This window comes from Cryptomeria japonica, chromosome 6, assembly GCF_030272615.1.
Source record: "Cryptomeria japonica chromosome 6, Sugi_1.0, whole genome shotgun sequence".
In the NCBI taxonomy this organism is placed as follows: Eukaryota; Viridiplantae; Streptophyta; class Pinopsida; order Cupressales; family Cupressaceae; genus Cryptomeria; species Cryptomeria japonica.
This window is the reverse complement of record NC_081410.1, coordinates 167983398-168005129: the sequence shown is the minus strand read 5'-3', so window position 1 is coordinate 168005129 and position 21732 is coordinate 167983398. Positions and strand designations below refer to the sequence as shown.

At 33.6% G+C, this 21732-nt stretch overlaps 1 protein-coding gene across 3 annotated transcripts in view; it reads left to right on the top strand.

Annotated features, from left to right (window-relative positions):
• Window positions 1–5419: 5419 nt before the first annotated feature.
• Window positions 5420–21732, top strand: part of LOC131033271 (tRNA (guanine(26)-N(2))-dimethyltransferase 2) — a 29791-nt gene continuing 13478 nt past the window's right edge. The window contains exons 1-6 of one of the 3 annotated variants that reach the window (XM_057964444.2): window positions 5489–5628; window positions 5762–5822; window positions 5944–6065; window positions 6373–6744; window positions 13421–13508; window positions 14411–14532. In XM_057964444.2, the coding sequence (XP_057820427.1) occupies window positions 5952–6065; window positions 6373–6744; window positions 13421–13508; window positions 14411–14532 (696 nt within the window). In that variant the 5' untranslated portion in view covers window positions 5489–5628; window positions 5762–5822; window positions 5944–5951. The other 2 variants (XM_057964443.2, XM_057964446.2) reach the window with 2 other exon arrangements.

Sequence of the window (21732 nt, the reverse complement as noted above, 5' to 3'; positions counted from 1 at the left end):
CACAAAGTTTACAAGCCAACACTTATTCTACTCTCTAATATTTTCTGAACACAATGCTTTTATTTGATCACAATAAGATTTTATTACAAGAATGACATAAAAGCGCTCTCACCATAAATCACAATGAATCCAACACAAGTCTGAATGCCAAAGGTGTCTTCTTATTTGATCAAATTTGCGAAACAACAATATGAACTCAAAGTTTCACTTTTGCTCTTCAATTCAACAAAGTTTCGTTGCATAAGATTAAAAGTAGTAGATAGATTTACAACGAGCACCCTCATATATATAGGCAAGGTACAATAAGATAATCTAGGAAAACTATGACTAAATCAAGGAAGAGTCCTAGTTGACTTAGAACTTGTGCACATTCTAGATGCAAAAGCATGAATACAAAATGACACGGGAGGTGTCAATTGAGATTACAAAATGACACTAGACTAGAGATGCATAAAGATGACTATGTGTATGGAGCTTCATCTTGTTTCCAACATTCTTCACCAATGGAGTCTTCATGTCCTCACTTGGTAGCCTGTACTTTGAAATTCTCAAGTCTTGGTACATGGAATTTGATGTTTGAAATGGAGTTGCAACAATGGATTTGAAGAATTCCCGACGTTAGACAAAAAATACCCAAAATTGCCAATCAGGGTTTAAGAAGTGCATTTCAGACTTATAAGTTTGATTTGTACTCAAGAGACTAAAAAATACAAAATGGTGTAAATTGGGCTTAAAAGTCCGATTTGCACATAGGGAGATCGAACAATACCAAATGGTGGCAGTTGGGCTTATAAGCCTGATTTACACCTTGCTCAAAGCAAAGGAAAGGAAAACTGGATTTTGGTGTATGTTGGGGTTATACCCCTTGACATGCATCATGGGAAGGAACCATGGTGTATGGTGGCATTATATCCCCGACATGCACCATATGAAAGCACTTGGGAAAATCGTAAAAGAAAACAATGTGGGCCGGGGTTATAACCCCGACATACATCGTGAAGGGGAGACACACCATTTTTCTTGTGCATCGACGTTGGTGTAAGGCGGGGTTACGACCCCAACTTACATCCAAAGGGAAGGACTTGGTGTAAGTTGGGGTTATAACCCCGTCTTACACCAAAAACAGGTGTGACTGATTTTAGGCCTCAGGTGTAGTTCGGGTTTATAAACCAGACCTACACCTAACATGCATTTTTACATGGCTATAAAGTGGTGTAAATCAGGGTTACAAACCCGATTTGCACCAGACCTTATAAATTTGAAGGGAAGTGTAATTCGGGTTTATAACCTCGATCTACACTTGTGTGCACAAAAGAGGTGTAATTCGGGTTTGTGAACATGATTTACACTAAAACACAAAAACTAACTTAGAAGACCCCAAAAAGGACTAGAACCTTTAATCAAGAATCGAGGGTCCTAAATCACGTATGAGGGGGAATAAAGACTACCTTGAAAAGCATGCTTAGAGCACATGGACTACAAATTGGACAAAATTTGTAGGGGTTATCTTGTTTTTGTGACAGCCAAAAACAAGGACAACAGTAACTTAATCATTTGATCATTCCCCTTTAAAGTTAATTAAATATTTTATTATTTACTTAATTTCAATTTTTATCTTAATTAAATATTTTTTATTATTTAATTAAGTTAAATATTCGTTTCCCCATAATTAAATAATTTCTTTAAATTATTTGATCAACTAATTATGTCTCCAAATTAAACAAATTTCATAAATTCATTTAATTAAATTTCCCTTCATTTCGAATAATCTATATTTCTTTCAAATTCTAATTTTATTTAATTTCTCATTAATTTGCATGTCATTTGGCATTTTCAAAAATCTAAATGCAAATTAAACTTCATTTCATGCCAATTTCCTACAACACGTGCTAAAATTCCAAACTGCTACTCACATCCAATCAACTCTCAATCAATCTTTTATGACTAACTAATTAAATCAGTTAACCAATCAATCAAATTAGTCTTTTGATTAATCAATCCACTTAACTGAGCAATCAATTCAATTAACCATCGATCACCTTTTTTTGACTAAGCAATCAATCCGATTAACTATCAATCACCTTTTTTTGACTATGCAATCAATTCTATTTAACTCCCTATTAGATCAGTTATCTCTCTAATCAAGCCAGTTGATCCACCAATTAGATTCAGTCAACATAAGTGATTCTCTCTCACCAACTTGTCACATGAAATCTTAATCGTCAATCAAATCAGTTCTCAAATCAATCTTAGTTGTCCAATTAATCCCTCTAGAATCTATAAATTTAGCATCAATTCCCCTTTTCAACAACCACTATCTTCAAATTCTCGTGCTAACATTCTGTAGGTTTTCACAACGCAACTCTGAGAGACACCATACCACAAGGAGCAAAAGAGCAATAGGAGTCTTGATGCTCGTGATCAACAATGGATTCTATTCGATTTAATTAATTTGATTGTTAATTTCAATATCATTCTTATTGTGTTGTATTCAAAATTTGTTAATTAGATAGATCTAATGGTTGCTTATTAATCCTGATTAACGATTATGATTTCCCGTGTACAAATATTACATTAGGCATTATACATACTTTCTCTTTTATTGGCTTTGTGGCATCAATACAACTAGAATTTTTTTTTTGGGAGCAACAAGATAGTACATGTAAAAACAGTTCAATCGATAAAATAATTTTTTTTTATAATGAGATTAGGTAGAGGGTGAAAAGTTTTTTTTGTGGTATTTAATCTTAAAAATAATTCATTTAAATGATTTTATTGATTTATTAGATTATATTTTTTTACCAATGATAATAAAATAAATATATAAAAATTCATAATGATGGAATTTTTTTATTTATAATTTTTTAAATTGTGATTATATATTACATTTTTAAAATATGAAAAAGTAATATAATTATAAGAAGCAAACATTTAATATTTTTAAGTGAGAATGATTTTATTATGTCAATATTTTTTTAAAATACATTGATTTTTCATTAAACACAAATATTAATTAATTATACACATAGTTAAAAGATAAAAATCAAGTTTGAAAGTATAATTATCAAATTCATATTTTTCTTTGTTAGATATCTAAGTTGTTGAATTGTGGGATTTTTCGAGCAATTCTAGGTACAAAACGTACCAAAATTGGATCTCTTGTGGGCACGTCCAGGGTTCATGTTTTTAGATGCTGAAATGTTTCCAAAATGTTTAGTGATTTTAGTTTGATCTTTTTGATATTCTTAAGACCTACAATGCTAATTGGTGAACTTAGAACTTATCTATCATGAGATTCTAGATTGATATTTTTGATATTGAAAACTAAATTTAAATTAGTATGTTATGTTTCAAAATTTTAAATTTATAATGGTTTTGTTTAGCATATGCATCGATATATGACATTCTAAACTTAATTCTATTTTTTAGCTACACATACATATGTATGTATGTATGTGTGTGTGTGTGTATATATATATATATATATATGCACATGCATTTTTATCTATATATACATGCATGCATGCATGTGTGTGTGTTCGTGCACGTGTGCGTGCGTGCGTGTGTGTGTCATTCATATATATATATTATTTTTGTATGAATGTGCTAAAAACATATCCAACTCCCCAATTTTTTTTATCAGTTTCATATTAAAGCTTTAGGAATAATATATAATAATTTTAAAATTTGATTATATAAAAATATAATTATATAAAAGTATGAAATTGTAAAATTTAAATTTAACTTATATAGATTAAAAAGATTAAAGCTTGAAATTTATCTTATTAAAAATTTACTTATATAGAGTTTTTTTTTATAAATATTTTATTCTAATTTATAAAAAATATAAATGATAAAATAAAAAAGATAACCAAAATATGCACATTAAAAAGATTTAAGTTTGAAATTTATATATTTGTATGAAAATCCAAAATGATAATTAAAAGCTATTAAAATTGATATAATTAATAATTATCTATCTTATACAAAATATATATATTTTAATTTATATAATAAAATAAATTTCAACCTTTCTCCCTCTTCCTCTTTCTCCCTCTCTCCTTACTCGTTTTGCTATATCAATTTAGCTTTAGATTAGAATTATGGTTAGTTTTAGAGCTCATCCGGACTTAGAGTTAGTGTTATTCAAATCTTAAATGCTTTAAAAATTATTTTAGAATAAAAATTGATTAGAAAATTTATAAATTTTATTTTACAATATTTAGATTACCATCTTTTATGAATTGAATTACAATCCTCAACCTAATATAATTCTTAAATATTATATACCAAAATTACATAATATGTACCATCTACTAATTCTAGTTAGGGTCAGTGTTGGTTTAAATTAAGCTTTTCATTTTTCAATTTAATGTAAATAGTAAATAATATATAACAAAATTAAATAATATGTACCATCTTTTGATTGTAGTTAGGGTTATGAGTTAGTTAAAATTAAGGTTTCCATTCTAGGGCTTAATTGGGGTTAGAGTTAGTCTCAGGATTCAAGTACATGATCAAAATTCTAGGATAAAGTTTGGGGTTAGGGTTACAATTAATTAGGCATAAGGTTAGCATTAGAGTTCAATTAGGATTGGAGTTGGTGTTTCTAAGATTTAAACTAGGGTTAGAGATAGTGTAAGGATTAGGTTTCAATTAGTACCAAAGTTAGGCTTATTATTATGGTTAGAGTTAATGCCTGTCATGTTAGAGTTAATTGTTTCCTTATTTAAGTCGAAGGCAAATTACACTCACATAATGGATGCACAAATACGTGTTAATAGAAACTAGAAGCATTAAATTTGACGTGTTTGTGACACTTAAATGCATTAAAAGTTAAAAAAACATTTTATTTGTTTTGCTCCATCATAGTAACAATTAACTTTGTAATTATGTCAATCTAATATTATAATATTAATAATATAAAGATATGATAATATAATCATAATAATTACTCTTAATAGATTTTTTTTTGCTTTGGTGAAGGCTTTAATAGAAATATAAAAATATAAAAAATAATATTATCTTAATAATTTACTATATCTTAATAATTTATTATAGATTATAATATCATAATATAATTATTTAATATTCATTATAATATAATAATATAATTATTTTTTAAGTGGAATAATGAACACACATGATATGTTTCAGTGTACTTTACCTAGAAATTGAAGGATCGTAAGAGACTTATGGGGAGGATCTCAACTATTGATTTGTGCAAACAATATTGTCCAAGACATTTACCCAATAGATAAACAACCTAAATATCTTTGAAGCAAGTAACAAATTTTTGTACCTTTCCTTGAATTGTGATAGTTGTATATAAGATGTTTCAACAAATTGCCCCTGGTTAAAAAAATGCTAATTATTTCAACTTTAAAACAATGTTAGCTATGTGAGAATGTTTTAGAGTTCTAAGGCGAGATGTGCTTCTAAGAATTAGTTGCTTTTCATTGACGGGTTTATACTTAAAACCTTTGATGTTGGGTTTATACTTCCTTGCTCATTCTTACTGCGCTCGAGTTGGACGACTCGGTAAGTTTCCGAGGTTGGGGTTTAGGTCGTCTGCAGGATTTATTCAATTTCCTTTACAACAATCACACTCTCTCAACACTATTACAGGTGCTCCTTTACTTCTCTTTTCTTTGTCGGGAAAGCTCTAGGCATCCTCTATATTTTTCTCAGAAGTATACAACTTGGGTAGACTTTAACATTTGTAAAAGCTTTCGGAACTTAATTCATTGCTGTTCGGCAGAGGAGCTGTACGCTGTGTGAGTTTGAGGAGAGCCGCAATACATATTGTGTCAGTTTTGAATGTGGGTTTTTCCATAGTGATTGAGCTATCTCTGTTTCCTCCTATATTTTGATGGTAAATGTTCATCAAGATTAATAGGGAAATGACAAGGCAACTGAATGAATAGTCATGTTTTTTTGCAGAGGAAGACATGGGAAAGCAGAAACAGGAGTTACCCTCAGATCCGAGTCAGTACACCATCCTCAAGGAGGGACAGGCCGATATTCTTATGCACGGGAATGATGTCTTCTACAACAAAACCCAGGTATATATTGATGTATATCTAGCCCTTGTCATCTTATATAAATGTTTTTTGAGTTTGCCTTGTTTATCCATTGTCCACATTTAGGCAAGAGCTAAATACAGAAATGAACCTTTTGTAGATTGTTATATTTAATTTTCTATGCATATGCAAATCGATCAATACAAATAATTACTTGGGTTTTAGGTTGTATTAGTGAAATCCAGCATCTGCAAGAGCTAAATAGAGAAATGAACCTTTTGTAGATTGTTATATTTAATTTTCTATTCATATGCAAATGGATCAATACAAATAATTCATTGGGCTTCAGGTCGTGAACAGAGATTTGTCAATTGCAGTACTGCGGACATTTGTGGCTAAATCTAAGGAAGAGTATGCTGAAATGTGGGCTAAGAAACAGGGCAGGAAAATGGGTGCAAGTGGCACCCAGGCTGCTCCTGTACTAGCAGCATGTGATTCTTCTGAACCCGGAGCATCTACACCAGCTTTTGATCATGAAATAAATGAGGCAGCTACTGTTGTGAATACAGCCCATTTGGAAAAAGACAATGGGGTAAATAATTTCTCAAATGGAGGGGCTCAATCAGAAGTCACAGATCAAGTCTGTGAAGTTTCAGATGAAATAGCTAAACCAGTTATAAAGAGAGTACGCGAGGAACCAAGGCCGCTTCGCATTCTTGAGGTCAGTGTCAACATATATCTGAACTAAAACTTTAGTTTTAGCATGTTGTTAGTATTCTAAGAATTAACTATCTGGAACTAATTCGGCCAGAGTTTTAGTTTTGAAAGTTAGCTATTACTTGTGAGTCTGTCCTTAATTTCATGCTTTGTGTCAGTGGTAGCATGGGAAATATTAATTGTGAGTTTTTAAAATGAAATCCAGGACACACAAACACTAATATGATATTGGTTAGATATTGGACTAGAAGGATGAAACCTTAAGAGGAATTTTACATTATTGGATATGAATCTTATTGTTCATGTGACAGTTTTTATGGATATGGGAATGGTGAGCTGTATTCATAGTAGTAGCATCAATGCACTTTGCTTGTTGAAGGATCCTTTCTCAATTGTGAAATTATGGGCATGTTCTTTATTAGAAATTTGACAAGGACAAAGGCAAAGACATTGGTTCAATAGCTCACACTTCTTGGGGTAGCATATGCCATTGTACAATATATGCTTTGCACTATGGTCCATCCTTGCATTGTTCCTTTGCTTCCTTAGGAGAGTCGATAGCCAATCCAAGTTTCTAATTTTGGAGGTATTGTTTTTTTTTGCTACCAGATTATTGGTGTTATTGTTTTTGTTCAATTTAATATTTTATCTTATTGTGTAAGCTAAGGAGTGGACCTGAGAGGAGCTAGACATCCTCTCAAAAGTTTGCTTGCTGTTCACTTCTGATCATTTGCAAAGATTACTAACAGTACTTAGAGTGGCAAACATAAATTTGTGTTGAATCTAGGGGTCTGTTCTGTTTTCAGCTATTTCTGTATGACGACTTCGCTTCAAAAATAGGTTCAATCCTCACACATCCTCCAAACAATTTGAGCAATCTAGATTTTTTTTCATTTGGACATGTATGACCCCATCCCCTCCATTCTTCTTAGGTAAGCAAACTTTATTCCAAGTAGAGTTACTCTCTTCCTCTTCTCTGACTAGCCTAAGAAACTTGGCGCTGAATGTCAATGTTATTCTCTGCTCCCTTAGCTGGGATTCGTTGAACTGACATAAATCAGACAGGAAAGGCTCATAAAACAGTCCTCACCAATTGTAGTGTATGATCTGTTGTAAGCAATTTACCATTCCAGTCATCCAACTTATTCTGTTACTGGTTCACTTAAGGAAACCACTGGATCCAGGTACAATTTGCCTGGTTCGTTCTGCAATTGATCTGGGCAAATCCAGGTAGGTCTGTTCTGCAATATCCGCAAAGAAACCAGGGTGAACCCTGCTGCAATTTAGATTTTTAATTTTTTTTCCTTTTGGACCATTAGGTTGATTAATCAACCCAAAAACATGAACCCTAACCGCAAAAATGACATCTAAACACTTCGAAAGACTAAAACAAACTATTTTACCTTGTTTATAATGCAAAAGGCACAAACCAAATACACTTGCCGAACTTACATTGTTTCTTATCATTACACAAATAGAGCTGAAGATTGATAATTGAAGGTTGCAAAATGGTTGGATTGCTATTCGTATGTGTGTGCAAGAGCCCATTAGCTGTCAAGGAGATCGCAGAAGAAGATTCTTAAATTGAAGGCAAGCTTTCTTTTTTTCTTTTTTTTTTCTTTTTTTTAACAAACGAAAATATATGGCACCATTTTATATATATTCTTTGTTTGCAATGTGTTATTTTCCAAACTTGGTGCCAGTTCTAGCTCCGATTGCCTACCACTTTAATGTAAACCCAAATTCATTGTTATAGGAGTATGTTGATATGATATAGTAGGTTCCATGTGGTAGAGGATATTTTTGGATTTGTAGTGGATGTTATGTAAAATATATAAGTAAATATAGCTAGGTGAAAGCCCATTTGTTTGGTCTTTTTGGAATGGGCATCAAAACTTGCCTAGGCAAGAAGGGCTTCCTCGTCAACATCTAAAATGTTGGAATATATTAGAGAGTAGGAGGAAGCATAAGAAGCAATTAGCTACAGAACAAGTGATTGTTTGACAAGGAAGTAATATCAAGCAATGAGCCCCCCTATTCCTCCATCTATTCTTGAAGTTGTGGTATAGAGCCACTCATTTTTTCTCACACATCAAGAAGAGCCTACCTCACATAAGAAAGTGAATGGACCAATTGGAAAAGACATTTCAAAATGAATATTTAGAGATTGCTGTTCAACCCTTTTCAAGATGCATCTATGCAAATTGGTTGGCTTTCAATGCTGTTCACTCACCATATTGGCAAGAAATGGTGAGCAATATTAATGAGACTCCAAAAAGGTATGAGGGCCTTGGTTATGAGAAAGTGTATTGGCAAAGGAGGTGAAATTATGTATAAGATTCATTGAAATAACCCATTAGGGATTTGTGGGTCAAGAGAAGGGTGTTCATTGTTTCCAACAGATGGAAGGATATGTGAATAATTGGCCCTTTATCAATGTGATTGCAATGTACACTAAAGGGGCCATGTTTTTGAAAGTTGTGAATAGGCAGATAAAGGAAACACAATTTATTCCTAGCATCCTCATAGGGGTCATTAAGGAAGTGGGGCTTAGTAACATTGTAAAAGTCATAATAGAAAACAAAAAAATGTTGAGTGATTGCTTTGTTGGTCGAGGTATGTTATACATGTCTTTTGAACAGTGTTGCCCATTTGCTCAACATTTGCTCAACCTTATTCTACAAAATATGTGCAATAAAATTGATTGGATCAAACTATATGTCGAGGATGAAGAGATCTAAATGTTCATCACCATCTACTACATGTTGTAGGCCATATTTAAATCATTTTAAAAATTGGTGCTGTTGGATGTAGGGCCGTAGGCAAAATAATACAGTTTTATGTTTCACTCTAGTAATTTATTTTTAAAATCGTAAGTATGTTTTTTTCTTTGATTTATTTTTTATTTTTATATAGGTTATTCATACTTGATTTGTCTCCAACACAATCATCTTGAGATGACTTGTGAAGGTGTATGAGGCAGTTTTGGCGTGACCATCAAACAAATTTGGTTCATATAGAGGTGATCCAATAGTGAGTGTAACAAATATTAAGCAAATGATCCTCAATGACTTCTAGTGGGATTGTGTGTAATACTTTTTTAGTTTCATTGAACGCATCTTGAATATGATCCCTTATATTGACATTGACAAGCAGTGTTTGTAGAGAGGTATATGGTGGTATCAACACAATGATTGAAAATATGAATATTGTCATAAATGAGAGCCAGACCTTAAAGAAATTATTTTCAGATAAATGCAAATGAAACAAAGTAACCATATGGAGATCCTTAATTTGTCGAAGAAGATTGCATCATATAGAGATGTGTAAGTCAGTGATAGGTGCAAGCTAGTGCTTGTTAGACTCTTTTCTGATCTTGATTTGGAGGATGTAATCACAAAAGATTTTGTTAATTTTTTACACTCCAATGGTCAAATTATTTTCACTCTTCGCAAAAAGTATAAGCAGCATGCTCACAATTGGTTATACCTACATGGCCAAACGTTCCAACACCTACAATCTCTTGTGATCAAAGTTTTATTTCAAGTAGGTTTTTTTTTTATTATCTAAAATTTTCTTAATTTGATTTTCTTTTTTATTTTTGAAGTTAATTTTTTCAAGTGTGAAGTTTTATTTGTGACTTAACCCTTCCTCAATAGGTTGTCAATTTCTCTTCATCCGAGCAGAAGTGGAGTGCATGCTACTTCATCCTCTTAATAAAGTGCAACTAGTTGACATAAAAAAAGATAGGGAGTTAGTGTAAGTGCATTCCAACTTGTGCCTTCTTTTGCACAAACAAAATGACTACAAGGAAGGGGCAACAAAGCTGTGGGATGTAGAACTTGAGCATATTGACTCGGATGCTTTTGCTTCCCACCAACCTCCTTTTTTGAGGAGTTAGATAGCTATTATACTTTTAGGGTGAGTGCCTTGACACTCTTTTTGGTTCTTTTGATTTTACCTTCATCATCTAATGTCAATAATGAAGATGATCTTTATGAAGACCCATATGATGTTGATTTCCAATTTCATTATTTTAATATTGTACAATGAATATCTATCATGACAATTGAGTTTGGCAAATTAACATTGAAGTGGTATTTTTTATTTATATGGTGGTGTTGATTAGTAATAATTTATTGTATGCAAGCTATGTGGTATACTGAACTTAATTCCCTTTTTAGGCTGCAAATATGTATTTATTTATGATTTTTATTTGTTAATTCTTAAAGACGTACCTAAAACAAACCCAACCATAATTTTTTGTTGTTGCCATATTGGCATATCCAAAACCCCCATACCTGAACGTGAACCCAAACTAGTAACTTAAGTTATATTGATCAATTAAACCATCTGATAGTTGAGGTTTAGTCCTGTCTTGGAACATGGGAATAATAGTACCTGGTTATATGCTTGGAGACAGGTATTAAAAATTAAGTATTCAGATGTTTGGGATTGTCTTATTTTATGCATTTTAAAGAATTATAGTTATATGCTTGGAGACAGGTATTAAAAACTAAGTATTCAGATGTTTGGGATTGTCTTATTTTATGCATTTTAAAGAATTATAGTAGTTTCATAGTCTTCAACTTGCTTGAAGCATCTGGCTATTTGTCAATTTGGAGTACCAATTAGGATTGAATGTTCAATGAACTAAAGATAAGAAATGAGGTACTAGAGGATGCTTTTAATTCTCTAATTCTGTTTCTGGTGACATTGTATCACGAGTCTTCCAAGAGCATATCCTTCCAAGACAAAGAGATAAGGGGAAATGGGATCCCTTTTTTGCAACTCCCTTTCAAATGGGAAGAAATCTACGAGGATGCTGTTCACTTTGTGATGAAACACAACTCTTAACCCATCTTCTTCTGGTGATTCACAAAGCTGATGTGCTCAAGTAAAATTTCTAATGAATTCTAGCTCAACCTGTCATAGGCCTTGGCATTGCAGATTATATCATCATGCCAGGCTGGTTGTTCTTAAAAGTGGAATGAAATGGCTCATGGTTTAATATGATCCATCCATAATTTGACAACCATTAAAAACTTCTCATTGCTTCTCAGAGGTTAAGTTTTTCTAGGTGTTTGAGATTATTACCATGATCTTGGAAATTGTTTTTTACACAGCATTACATGGTGAGTTAGGGCAGTATGCATCAAAATATGCACTCTCTATGGATTTATCATTTAGGAATTGTACCCTAGATAGTTGCATTTATTTCCTTGATCTTATCGGAGCTTCTTGACTCTGAACTGCAGTCCTCTCTTCATCCCACAAAATTAGTGAAAACAACATGCCGCCTGAAAAATTGTTTAACAGTTTTCTGTGCTTCATTATTATAGTCCCTACTTTCTGAAAAAAATGTCAGCTTCCTTTTAAAGTTTCATGAGTCTCCAAAGTCCTTCCAACCAGACATCTTTTTGTAAAAAAATTTAGGTGACAAAAGTTTTGTTAAAAAACTTCGTGTTATGTTGTCTTTATTTCAGCCACCAAACTTTTATACTATTACTTTACGGTAAGCTAGTTGAAAGAAGTTGTTTAATTTGTATTAGAGTAATAAGTATAATTATATATAAATGTATATGATGAAATTATTGCATATTTAATAATTGTTTACAATTGTCACAATTTAGATTAAGCTTACTCTATAATACTTTATGTTGCATTTTCTTTTCCAAATTGTAGTCCTTGAATTTGAAGCTGAACTTGAACCAGGTGACCTAGTTTTCAAATAATATCGATTGATAAGAAAGTTAGGGGAAACCTCTATTTAGTCAAAAAGAAAGGCATATAGTCCGCAAGTGAGATGCAAGTCACCATAGATGATTAGCTTATAAAGTCACCATAGATGATTAGCTTCTATATCATAGATAAGGTCGATCAACTTTACAATGCCTTATTTCACATAAATGACCCTTTTGCAAACATAAACTACGTTATTCCTAAGCATAACATGAGGATAACACAACATTATAACATTGACAAAGTATGGGGCTAGAACAAGATAGATAATTTAGTTCATAACAATATATAAATATCTAGGTACACAACCCCCTGGGAGATGGCTTGTCAAAAGTAACCAATAGACACCTGAACTAGTTTAAGCCCAATGAGCAAGCTTGAAATGATTTTCTTTTTAGATTTTTTGGGCTGTCTGCTATGACCGTTAAGTATTTGAGTTTACCCAATATAAGGTTTTAATCTGTTTTTTTTGCATGTTTTGTTGTTGAACAGTTTCATTGGATTATTATATCGTAGTTTGTTTATGGCATGCCTGCAACAGCCCACACACTGATTCCCAGATTATAGTATCACCATGTTAAAGCAATAAAAAATGATCATACTAGCTTAGATTTCTTATAAGATATACTTATTTCCCAGACCTTTTTGTTCAAGGTGGAACCGTTGCTATTGAAGTTACCAATCTCTTTGCTTAAAGATGTGGTAGTAAAAGCGAATTTATTTTCAGTTATTGGCATGCCTACCTTGCATGGATGGCAATAGAAATAGACATGGTTATAAATTTTTTTCCTTGAATGATTTATTTCAATTCATAGAGGTTTTAAGGTCTAATAATGATCATGAACTCTCTAACTTGAAACCATTTATATTGCATGCTGCTCCTTTTATTGGTAACATCTTTATGTCCAAGAGACTAAGACATTATTTTTCTTTTGTAGGCATTGGCTGCTTCAGGATTGCGGGCTTTGCGTTATGCTCGTGAAGTAGAAGGTGTTGGCTCAGTTGTAGCCATTGACAACGATAAAGGTTTATTCCACTTGTAATCTACTTTTCTATAAAAAATACAGGGTTGTTTTTTACTAATTGGCATGACATACATAATGAGTTTCATTGCTTTCGCCATGCATTGTTTTAAATCTACTTTTTGAAGCTTTATTTATTTACTGTATGAATATTCATGTTTCAATTCGTAATTAATCTATATGGAGATTGTTAAAAAAATCTCAAAATCCTCACCAAACTAAACTCACAATCTGTTCTGGCTCGTGAGTTAATTGCCAATAACCTGCTAAAAACTCGTGAAATTTTGACATAAACTTGGATGTGGTAGCATAAGTTGATTCCACTAAAAGAACTACAATTTTTGCAATTTTTTTGAACATTTGAACATGTGTTGTGAAGGATTGTGTGGTCTTGAAGGTCTTCATTTGTTCTTGATGGCATGGGCTCTGCCCCTTGACTGCACCCTGTATCACGACAGAGTATGTGCCGAGGGCACTGCCTTAGACTCTGGTGGGGGCTTTGCTCCCAGACCACCATGAGGGATGTTGTCTTCAATCCTGCTGGGGGCTGTGGCCCTTTAAAAAGCAAAAAAGTGTTATGGGCCCATGTTTTCCATGGATGACATTTGTAAAATAAAAATATTAGTCTGGATATGTAATTTATAATAATTTGACATTGTGATGTGAATTGAACTCATTTTTTGATTTATAATAGAAGGAAAAAAAAACTTTATGATCTTTGTAAATTCAGTTTTATGCATGGTTTATAAGATTATTTGACAAACATATGTGTTTTGAGTGTTTGGAAAATTTGTCGAGTCTGAGTGTTTGAATATTTTTAGGACTCTGAGATTTCGCTGGAGTTTTTAAACTATGATTCAGAGTATCCACCTTAAAATTGCTTGTATTTTTTATCCTCATTTGCAGTGGCTGTGGAGGCCTGTAAGCGAAACATCAAATTAAATGGTTCTGTTGCTTGTTCGAAGGTTGAAGCTGAACTTGCTGATGCCAAAGTCTACATGCTTACTCATGAGAAAGAGTTTGATGTGGTAAGTTAATATTTACTGGTGACATAGGCTGATCTGTTTCTTGATGGTCCATATATTCTGTACTTTACTTTTTACAGTTACTTTGTGTTGGAAATATAATGCAGATTTTATTACCCATACTGTAACTACACAAGTTTACTCAAGTGGCAGTGGTTTAGTGCATGTTAAGAGTAGTAGAATTTGTACATATTTGCATGGCCATGAGCAATATATAGAAAAGTAAAAGAATTCCAATAACACAAAGGATTTCTTATCCTGCAAATCCCAAGGCAGGGAAAACAAGTTATAAGTAGCAATTGTACATCTTCCTTTTCATTCCTTGATCAGGATACAAGAGGGGATGAAACAATCCACTTGTCTCTTCATTTGGAAGAGGAGATGAAATGCCCTACAGATGACCTTTCATGTTCCACACAACTCCTCACGTCCCACACATCTTCATTTCTAAGGCAAGAAGACCTTTCATTTGCTTGGTTAGCACCTATTTAAAAAGGGCAGATTAGAGCATTGGAGGAAAGATTGAGTGTTGAAGTGACTAAGAGAAGAAGAATTCTGGTTGAAGAATGAAGTGGCAGTTAAAAACAAGAACTAGAAGTTGTATCTCATATCTTTGTACTTGTTTAGAGGTAAGTTGCTGGTCCTTGTATGGGGATGGGTACTGGGTATGGTGGTACGACATTTTTTTCCTTGGGTACAAGTATGGGGTCAGCGTCATATATATATCTCATAATTTGCCAATAAACAAAATATTTAGATATCTTATGATTTGAATAAAAAAATACTCATTTTCATAACTAAATGATTTGTCAAATTTCAATACACAATGAAAATTACAATCATATTTAATAACCTTTGTATTTTCTTTCATCGAAATCATCTAAGTCAACATTTGGTTCAATTTCATATGAAACACAATGATTTACAATGCTACTTCCACTAGCCATGTCATATGTAGAAGCTGTTTCATCAAAAGAGATTTTTGGCAAGTTGTGCAACAATAATGTGTAATGTCCCCATCTTTTTGACAAGCAAACATCAGTTTAACTCTAACCTCTTAATTCCTGGGTTAGAGTTAATTAAATTAAGAAGGGAATAATTTATTGGCCAAAAAAGCTATAGTAATGAATAATTATTATAATTGCTCATTAAGTCATTAAAAGGGGGCCATTTAAGACTTAACATTTAATGCCTAGGCGATGTCCACATGGGGTGACATTTAATGATTAATAAAATATGAATGCCTGGCCTAAGTCGCTCAAGGGGGGCTTTCTAGACACATCCGATAGCTTTTTGGAAAGAATGAAATGAATTTAAGGAGGTTCAATGCCAAGGAAAGAATTCATTCTGCATTCATCTTATTTTTATTCCTACCTCTAAGCGATTTGGTATTGCTTCCAGGACGAAACCCCTGGCTGTGTGTGTTGGGACGAAACCCTCAGCACAAGTGGTGATTGGATGAAACCCTCAACACAAGTGGTGATTCGATTTTCAGTTTACTGCAGAAGTTCAATCATTGACAGCGCCTTGATTGCTTGGTGAAATCACAGACAAGCCTCTCAATAATATCGATTCCTGGAGATAAAGGAGCAGCTTTTTGTGTGATGCAGGGCTGACATTTGGAAGGTCTGAAAGAAGATATTTCTGAGCAAAGGAATCCTACAGTGAACAGTTTCAGTTGCAGGACAGACTGCCAATCAGAGCCACAGTTGTGAGAAATCAGTTCTGAGAATGGATAATTAGCAGTGAGGGCGAACTCTCAATTTGATTAGCAATCGGGTTGATCTGGGTATGAAATAAAACCCTTAGTCCATGCATGTACTTCAGCAATAGGGTTCATATGTATTGATTATGAAATGAATAAGTTCAATTAATGCAATTGAATTTAGTTTGTGCATGTCCCAAGTTCACTTGTTTTTTTTGAATAAACATATCGTGCATGTTCAATTGAATAAATAAATTCGTTGAAAGGGAACCGAGTCTGATAATAAAATAGAGATGGAATATTACATAATGTCTAAGTCAACACATTCAAGAGTTGGATCCCATTCCTTGTCACTCTCTTATTGTAATCAAGTTTCTTATCTGACAAGAAATCTCAATAACTGGTGGTTATGTTACAGGCAGTTATGCAATCATCACAGTCCACCCACCATGTTAGCTGGTGGTTATGTTTTAGTCACTTTGGCTACTGTATGATTTAGTAGTTACACAACTGCTACTTGTGTGAACTGGTGGTTTGTCACCATATGAAAATACCTGTTGCTGCCTCTTTCTGATTGATTGGCACAAATGTTTTAAATTACATGGATCCATATAGATCATATTTCTTTCTGGGGAGGCTTTGGGTCCCACAAAGCCTACATGATTATAAGACATTAAAGGATCTTTCCCTCTAATTCGTTGGAGCTTTTGTATAGTTGTTGGTGTTTCAGCATTGAACCCAACGTGCCAATTTTCTTGAGCCTTTGCATTATTTCCTTTGTATTTCCCTACTAAACATTTCCCTTGCATCTGCCTTGTTTACCTAAAGGTGATGCTTCATTCGTTGCTTATTCATCCCAAGAGAAAGTATCCAAGATAGAAGCTATCATTGCAAACTTCTTCGTCAGGCAATGTTCAAGAATCCAAAGGACGTTTACATCCTCAAGGAATCATGCTTGAAACTTGCAATTTGGAAGTGATACCCAATTCTTATCCTCGTAGAAAAGTGAATCGATTTGTCTCATATAGAGTTGGTTGTTCCTCTCTTGCTTTCTGACAATCTGACTGGTTTTGTGGTTTTACCGTGATTCTTTTTAAATGATGTCCACTCACAGCTTTTCCACAATGATATCTTTTTGGATTTTATTGCTGAGGATATGTTTGCATCATCCTCCTTACGTGGTGTTGAACTTTTGTTCGTGCTTTTACCCATCCATGGTGACTATAAGCTAAGAATGATGCTGCTACAATCCATTTGTTAGCTGTAAAATTCATGTCTCAGCTTCCTTATGATGTGAAAACATTCTACGCAGTTTCCATGTTCAATTTACGTTCATCATTCCTACTACAACTCATTGCTATAGTGAAATCATACGTTGTTATCAATACGTTCATATCATATTCATATTCAAGCCTTTAGAGAAAGCAAACCAACTTTCTGCCCATGTTGTGATGCTGCCCTATTTTATCATTTTTCACTAAGAATTCATGACAGTTCTCTTGCTTGCAATATGATCCAATTTCCTCTTGCCTTGCCATGCCATGCTACTGGTGGATTTAAGTGCTCATCACAAACATGAAATTGTAAATGCTAAAAACAATATCTATTCTTCCGTACATCTTCTAGGTGTACATGCTCCTCATGTTCATCCTTGATGAGTGGACAAACCTCCCTTCTTGCTTAAATATATGGAGTTGGTTTCCTGTTGTTCCATCAACAATTGGAAGCATACATTTATAGATCTACTAAATGCCCATACATATGAAAGTGACTCGAAACCACATTCTTTGCAAATCATATAAATGCTCAATCCAGGAATAAAATGAAATTCCCTTACAACAACTTGCATGTAATAATGATGAAGATACATATGAGAGTTGTGCTCTTGTAGGCTCTTCTTTGTCGTTTACTCCTGGCTGCCAATTCTTTCTTCTACCATACCTGAGTGGAGATTTGAATGGATTTTCCAACACTTTCCATCTCAATGTCTGCTAACTTTGCAATGAGTAAAAAAAGAAATCGCTACACTTGCATATGTTCATAACTTATATCAAGTGGCCTCTCATCTCTTTTATAGTATGTAGTGGTCTTCCTCCTCTTGTTTTCTTGATGAGTGAATCTTTTCTATACCATTCTTCCTAAAAAACTTGACTCTTCAAACCTTACTAGATTGAATATAGCCATACAATGGTTACTCTTCCCAAAATAAGTGCAAGGAATAAGATACCAGCTTTTTTGTTGCAGCTTCTCTTCTTTATACTTTCTTTCCCTATCAAGCACAACTATACCAATGATAGGGGTACCTGCACATTGCAAATAGAGGGTTGCACCTGAAAATCCAAAATAATAATAAAAGCTTCTCCAAATTTGTGATAAACCACATAATTAATATTTGATTGGTTACTTCTTTACGATTTAGTCCTGAACTGAGTACCTTTGCAGGCATTCATTTCACACAGCCAGTTTTAAAGCTCAAATGATGACGATGTATCAAAACAGAAAATGAACAGTCAATTAAAATTCAGCTGCAAACAATTGGCAAAACGGCCACACAAAATGTTACCAAAACGTGAAGATTTGGATGACTGAAGTTACAACTTCTCCCTAATCACCAACTTATCCATAACCATGACCTATAAAATATACCTTCATGGCTTCAAAAGTCCTTCATAGACCCTGCAGGAAAAAAACAAAAATTAAAATACCCCCAAGAAAAACTATGCCATCACAAAATTAGAAAATATATGACAGTGGCACCATTGAACACTCCCAAAATGCCATGAAGGTGGACCAAAAATAGAAAGTACTGCTTCTGTCATTGCAGTCATCAGGGTTCTTTGATTGCCATAATAAAATGGACCAAAAATAGATCATAACTGCTGCCGGATCTGCAATTGCCAGGATTCCGAAGCCAACATAGCAACTACTGCTAGCTCGGTGACAGCAGTTGCCAAGAAACCGATCATGCTCAGAAATAGGAATCTGCACCCACTACACACCTAGAAAAGACTAAATCCAACACAAGAATGCAAGGTTATTTAAAATTTTGGAATTACAGAAAATTTTCCTGCATCAATTTATATAGAGATTAGTGAGCCCTTATTTGTGACAAAATGTATAGCTTCGTACCACACCAACTAGATTCTATGAACCTTCTAGAAGATCCTCAGATAAGATATCTATCTTTATAAATTATTTTTTGAACAACAGTAATGCTATTATGTGACAAAATATGAGCTTTATAGCAAAATAGCTTATTTATGTTGCATAACAAAATATGCTGGGTAAAGGAACACAACACTCTCTTCCCCTTGAAAAGCCTTATCTGAAAGCTTGAGGATCAACTGATAGCTCTTCCTTGCATCTTTTTCTTATGCTTCTTTGTCCTTTGCATGGAGTTGATACTATGAAGAAATTTGAATGTGTGGAAGCGATTCAAAATGTCATCCATGTTCAATGAGACATGGGGTGATGGAGACAATATCATAGTCATCAATGCTATAATGGATCAAAGTGAGACATGAATAAAGAAATCATCATTATCTTTGGACGTTTCCATGGAATAGTATTTTTACTGAAAACACTCCTCAATCGATTTATCTTGACTAGCCTCATGAATATGTTTCTTAACCTTTCTCATGGATGCATTTCCCTCATGAAGATTCACTATAAAAAGATGAGACCAGAGATCTTTATAGCTTCTTGAATTTCCTCTTTATTTAGAGACTTGTCATAAAGAGGATAATCATAAAAAATAGGCTGAAAATATTTTAGTTCATCACATATAATAAAAGATTCATAAAAGAGAAGCCAAATAAATTATGCTCATCCAACTGAAAGAAATCATCATACAAGTCCATACGAATGTCTTCCTGAGATATCCATTTGTCCATTTGGTTTGCATATTCTGATATCAAGTCTAGATGAATATTAAATCTATTGAAGGTAAATTGATAATATCAAAGATACAAATGCACTCAATACTCTTTTGGCCTCTTCTCTCTTAACCTTGTTTGAACACAATCTTTGTTATTCATTCAACATTCTTTGTAACCTGGGATATTAAGGCTCGAAATGGATGTCCAATTAAAACCTTTTTTTCCTCTCTTGATTCTTTGTGAAAAGCTATAAAATGTTAAATTTGTGCCCTAGTTCAGTAATCAGATTTGTGACATTTAATTATGCCCTAGTTTATTAATCAGATTTGTAACATTTTAGTAAACCATAATCAAGTAAACTCAAGAATGAAACAAGGAAACAAGAGACAAACTCAAATACCCCGGGAAAACCTCCAAGGAGGAAAAACCCAACATTAAAGACCCACAGGTCAGATTATATATTCTCTCTTAATTGCACAAATACAATACGTAGCTTGCTTCTCCAGATCTGATCCTTTTTGTATATCAGATCTGCCCTTCTAAGTACTTCAAGTCTGCACCAAAAAAACCCTATATCCTCTTGGACAAGTTCGCACAATCCTTGGACAAGTTTGCACAATCCTCTTTAGTAATTTCACACCTTTAGTTGCAGAGCTAGTTCGCTGATTGCATGAATGATGTAGTTAGGTATTGTGTTTGCAATTTATCTTTATTTATATGGGTCTTTAACCCATATATCCTAGGTCGGCCTTAATCCTTTTGGCGCCAATTTACTTTATTGTGGCGTGGGGCTTTTAGTGTAGTGTGGAGGATGGGGCCGGACTTGTCTTGGGGGCACGCTACCCCTTTAAGATAGCACCCAGTCGTAAATGGGTTCGGATGTTGCCTTAAGGCAATCCGAACCCATCTTCCCTAGTTATAAACAACATAAAAAACCTTTCATTTTAAATCTTATTGAATCCACTTTTCAACATAAAAAATAAACACCTTAATTACTAAATGTTTGAGCAAAACGTAATGTCCCTACTGGGAGGCTGCCAATTCCCAATGATTAATATATAGCACTATTTATTATTATGTCTTAAATCAGATTATTAAAATTTAGGTACAATTAGGATTCATAATACATTTGACAGTTACTATACTTAAGCCCCAATCCTTACTTCTTTCCTAATCATCAACCATAATGGAGGATGGGGAATTACTTGTCGTAGGGCGCTTAGAAACCAGTCTACAAGTAGGCTCCCTCAAGGTTTCAGGACTCTGTCCATATCCCATCTTGGGCTTACCTATCTTGTGAGGTATTACTCCACCTCTCCCTAACAAAACCAACCTATCCTGATTAGGGGCAATAGTGAATGTTAAGGGTTAGGCTATTATTATACCAACTTCTATTATGAATATATATGAAATTAAGTATGACTGTCATACGTATTGCAGTCTATATTAATATTACTATTAATTTCTGCAGAAGAACATAATCAGGCTTCATATATTAAGCATACATATTAAGCACATCCCCATGCATACCACCAAGAACAAGGATGTTACTGCCTGTAACTTAAAAACAGTTCGGATCTGATCTGATCTGATCGATGGTGATCTTCTTGGATGCTTTCC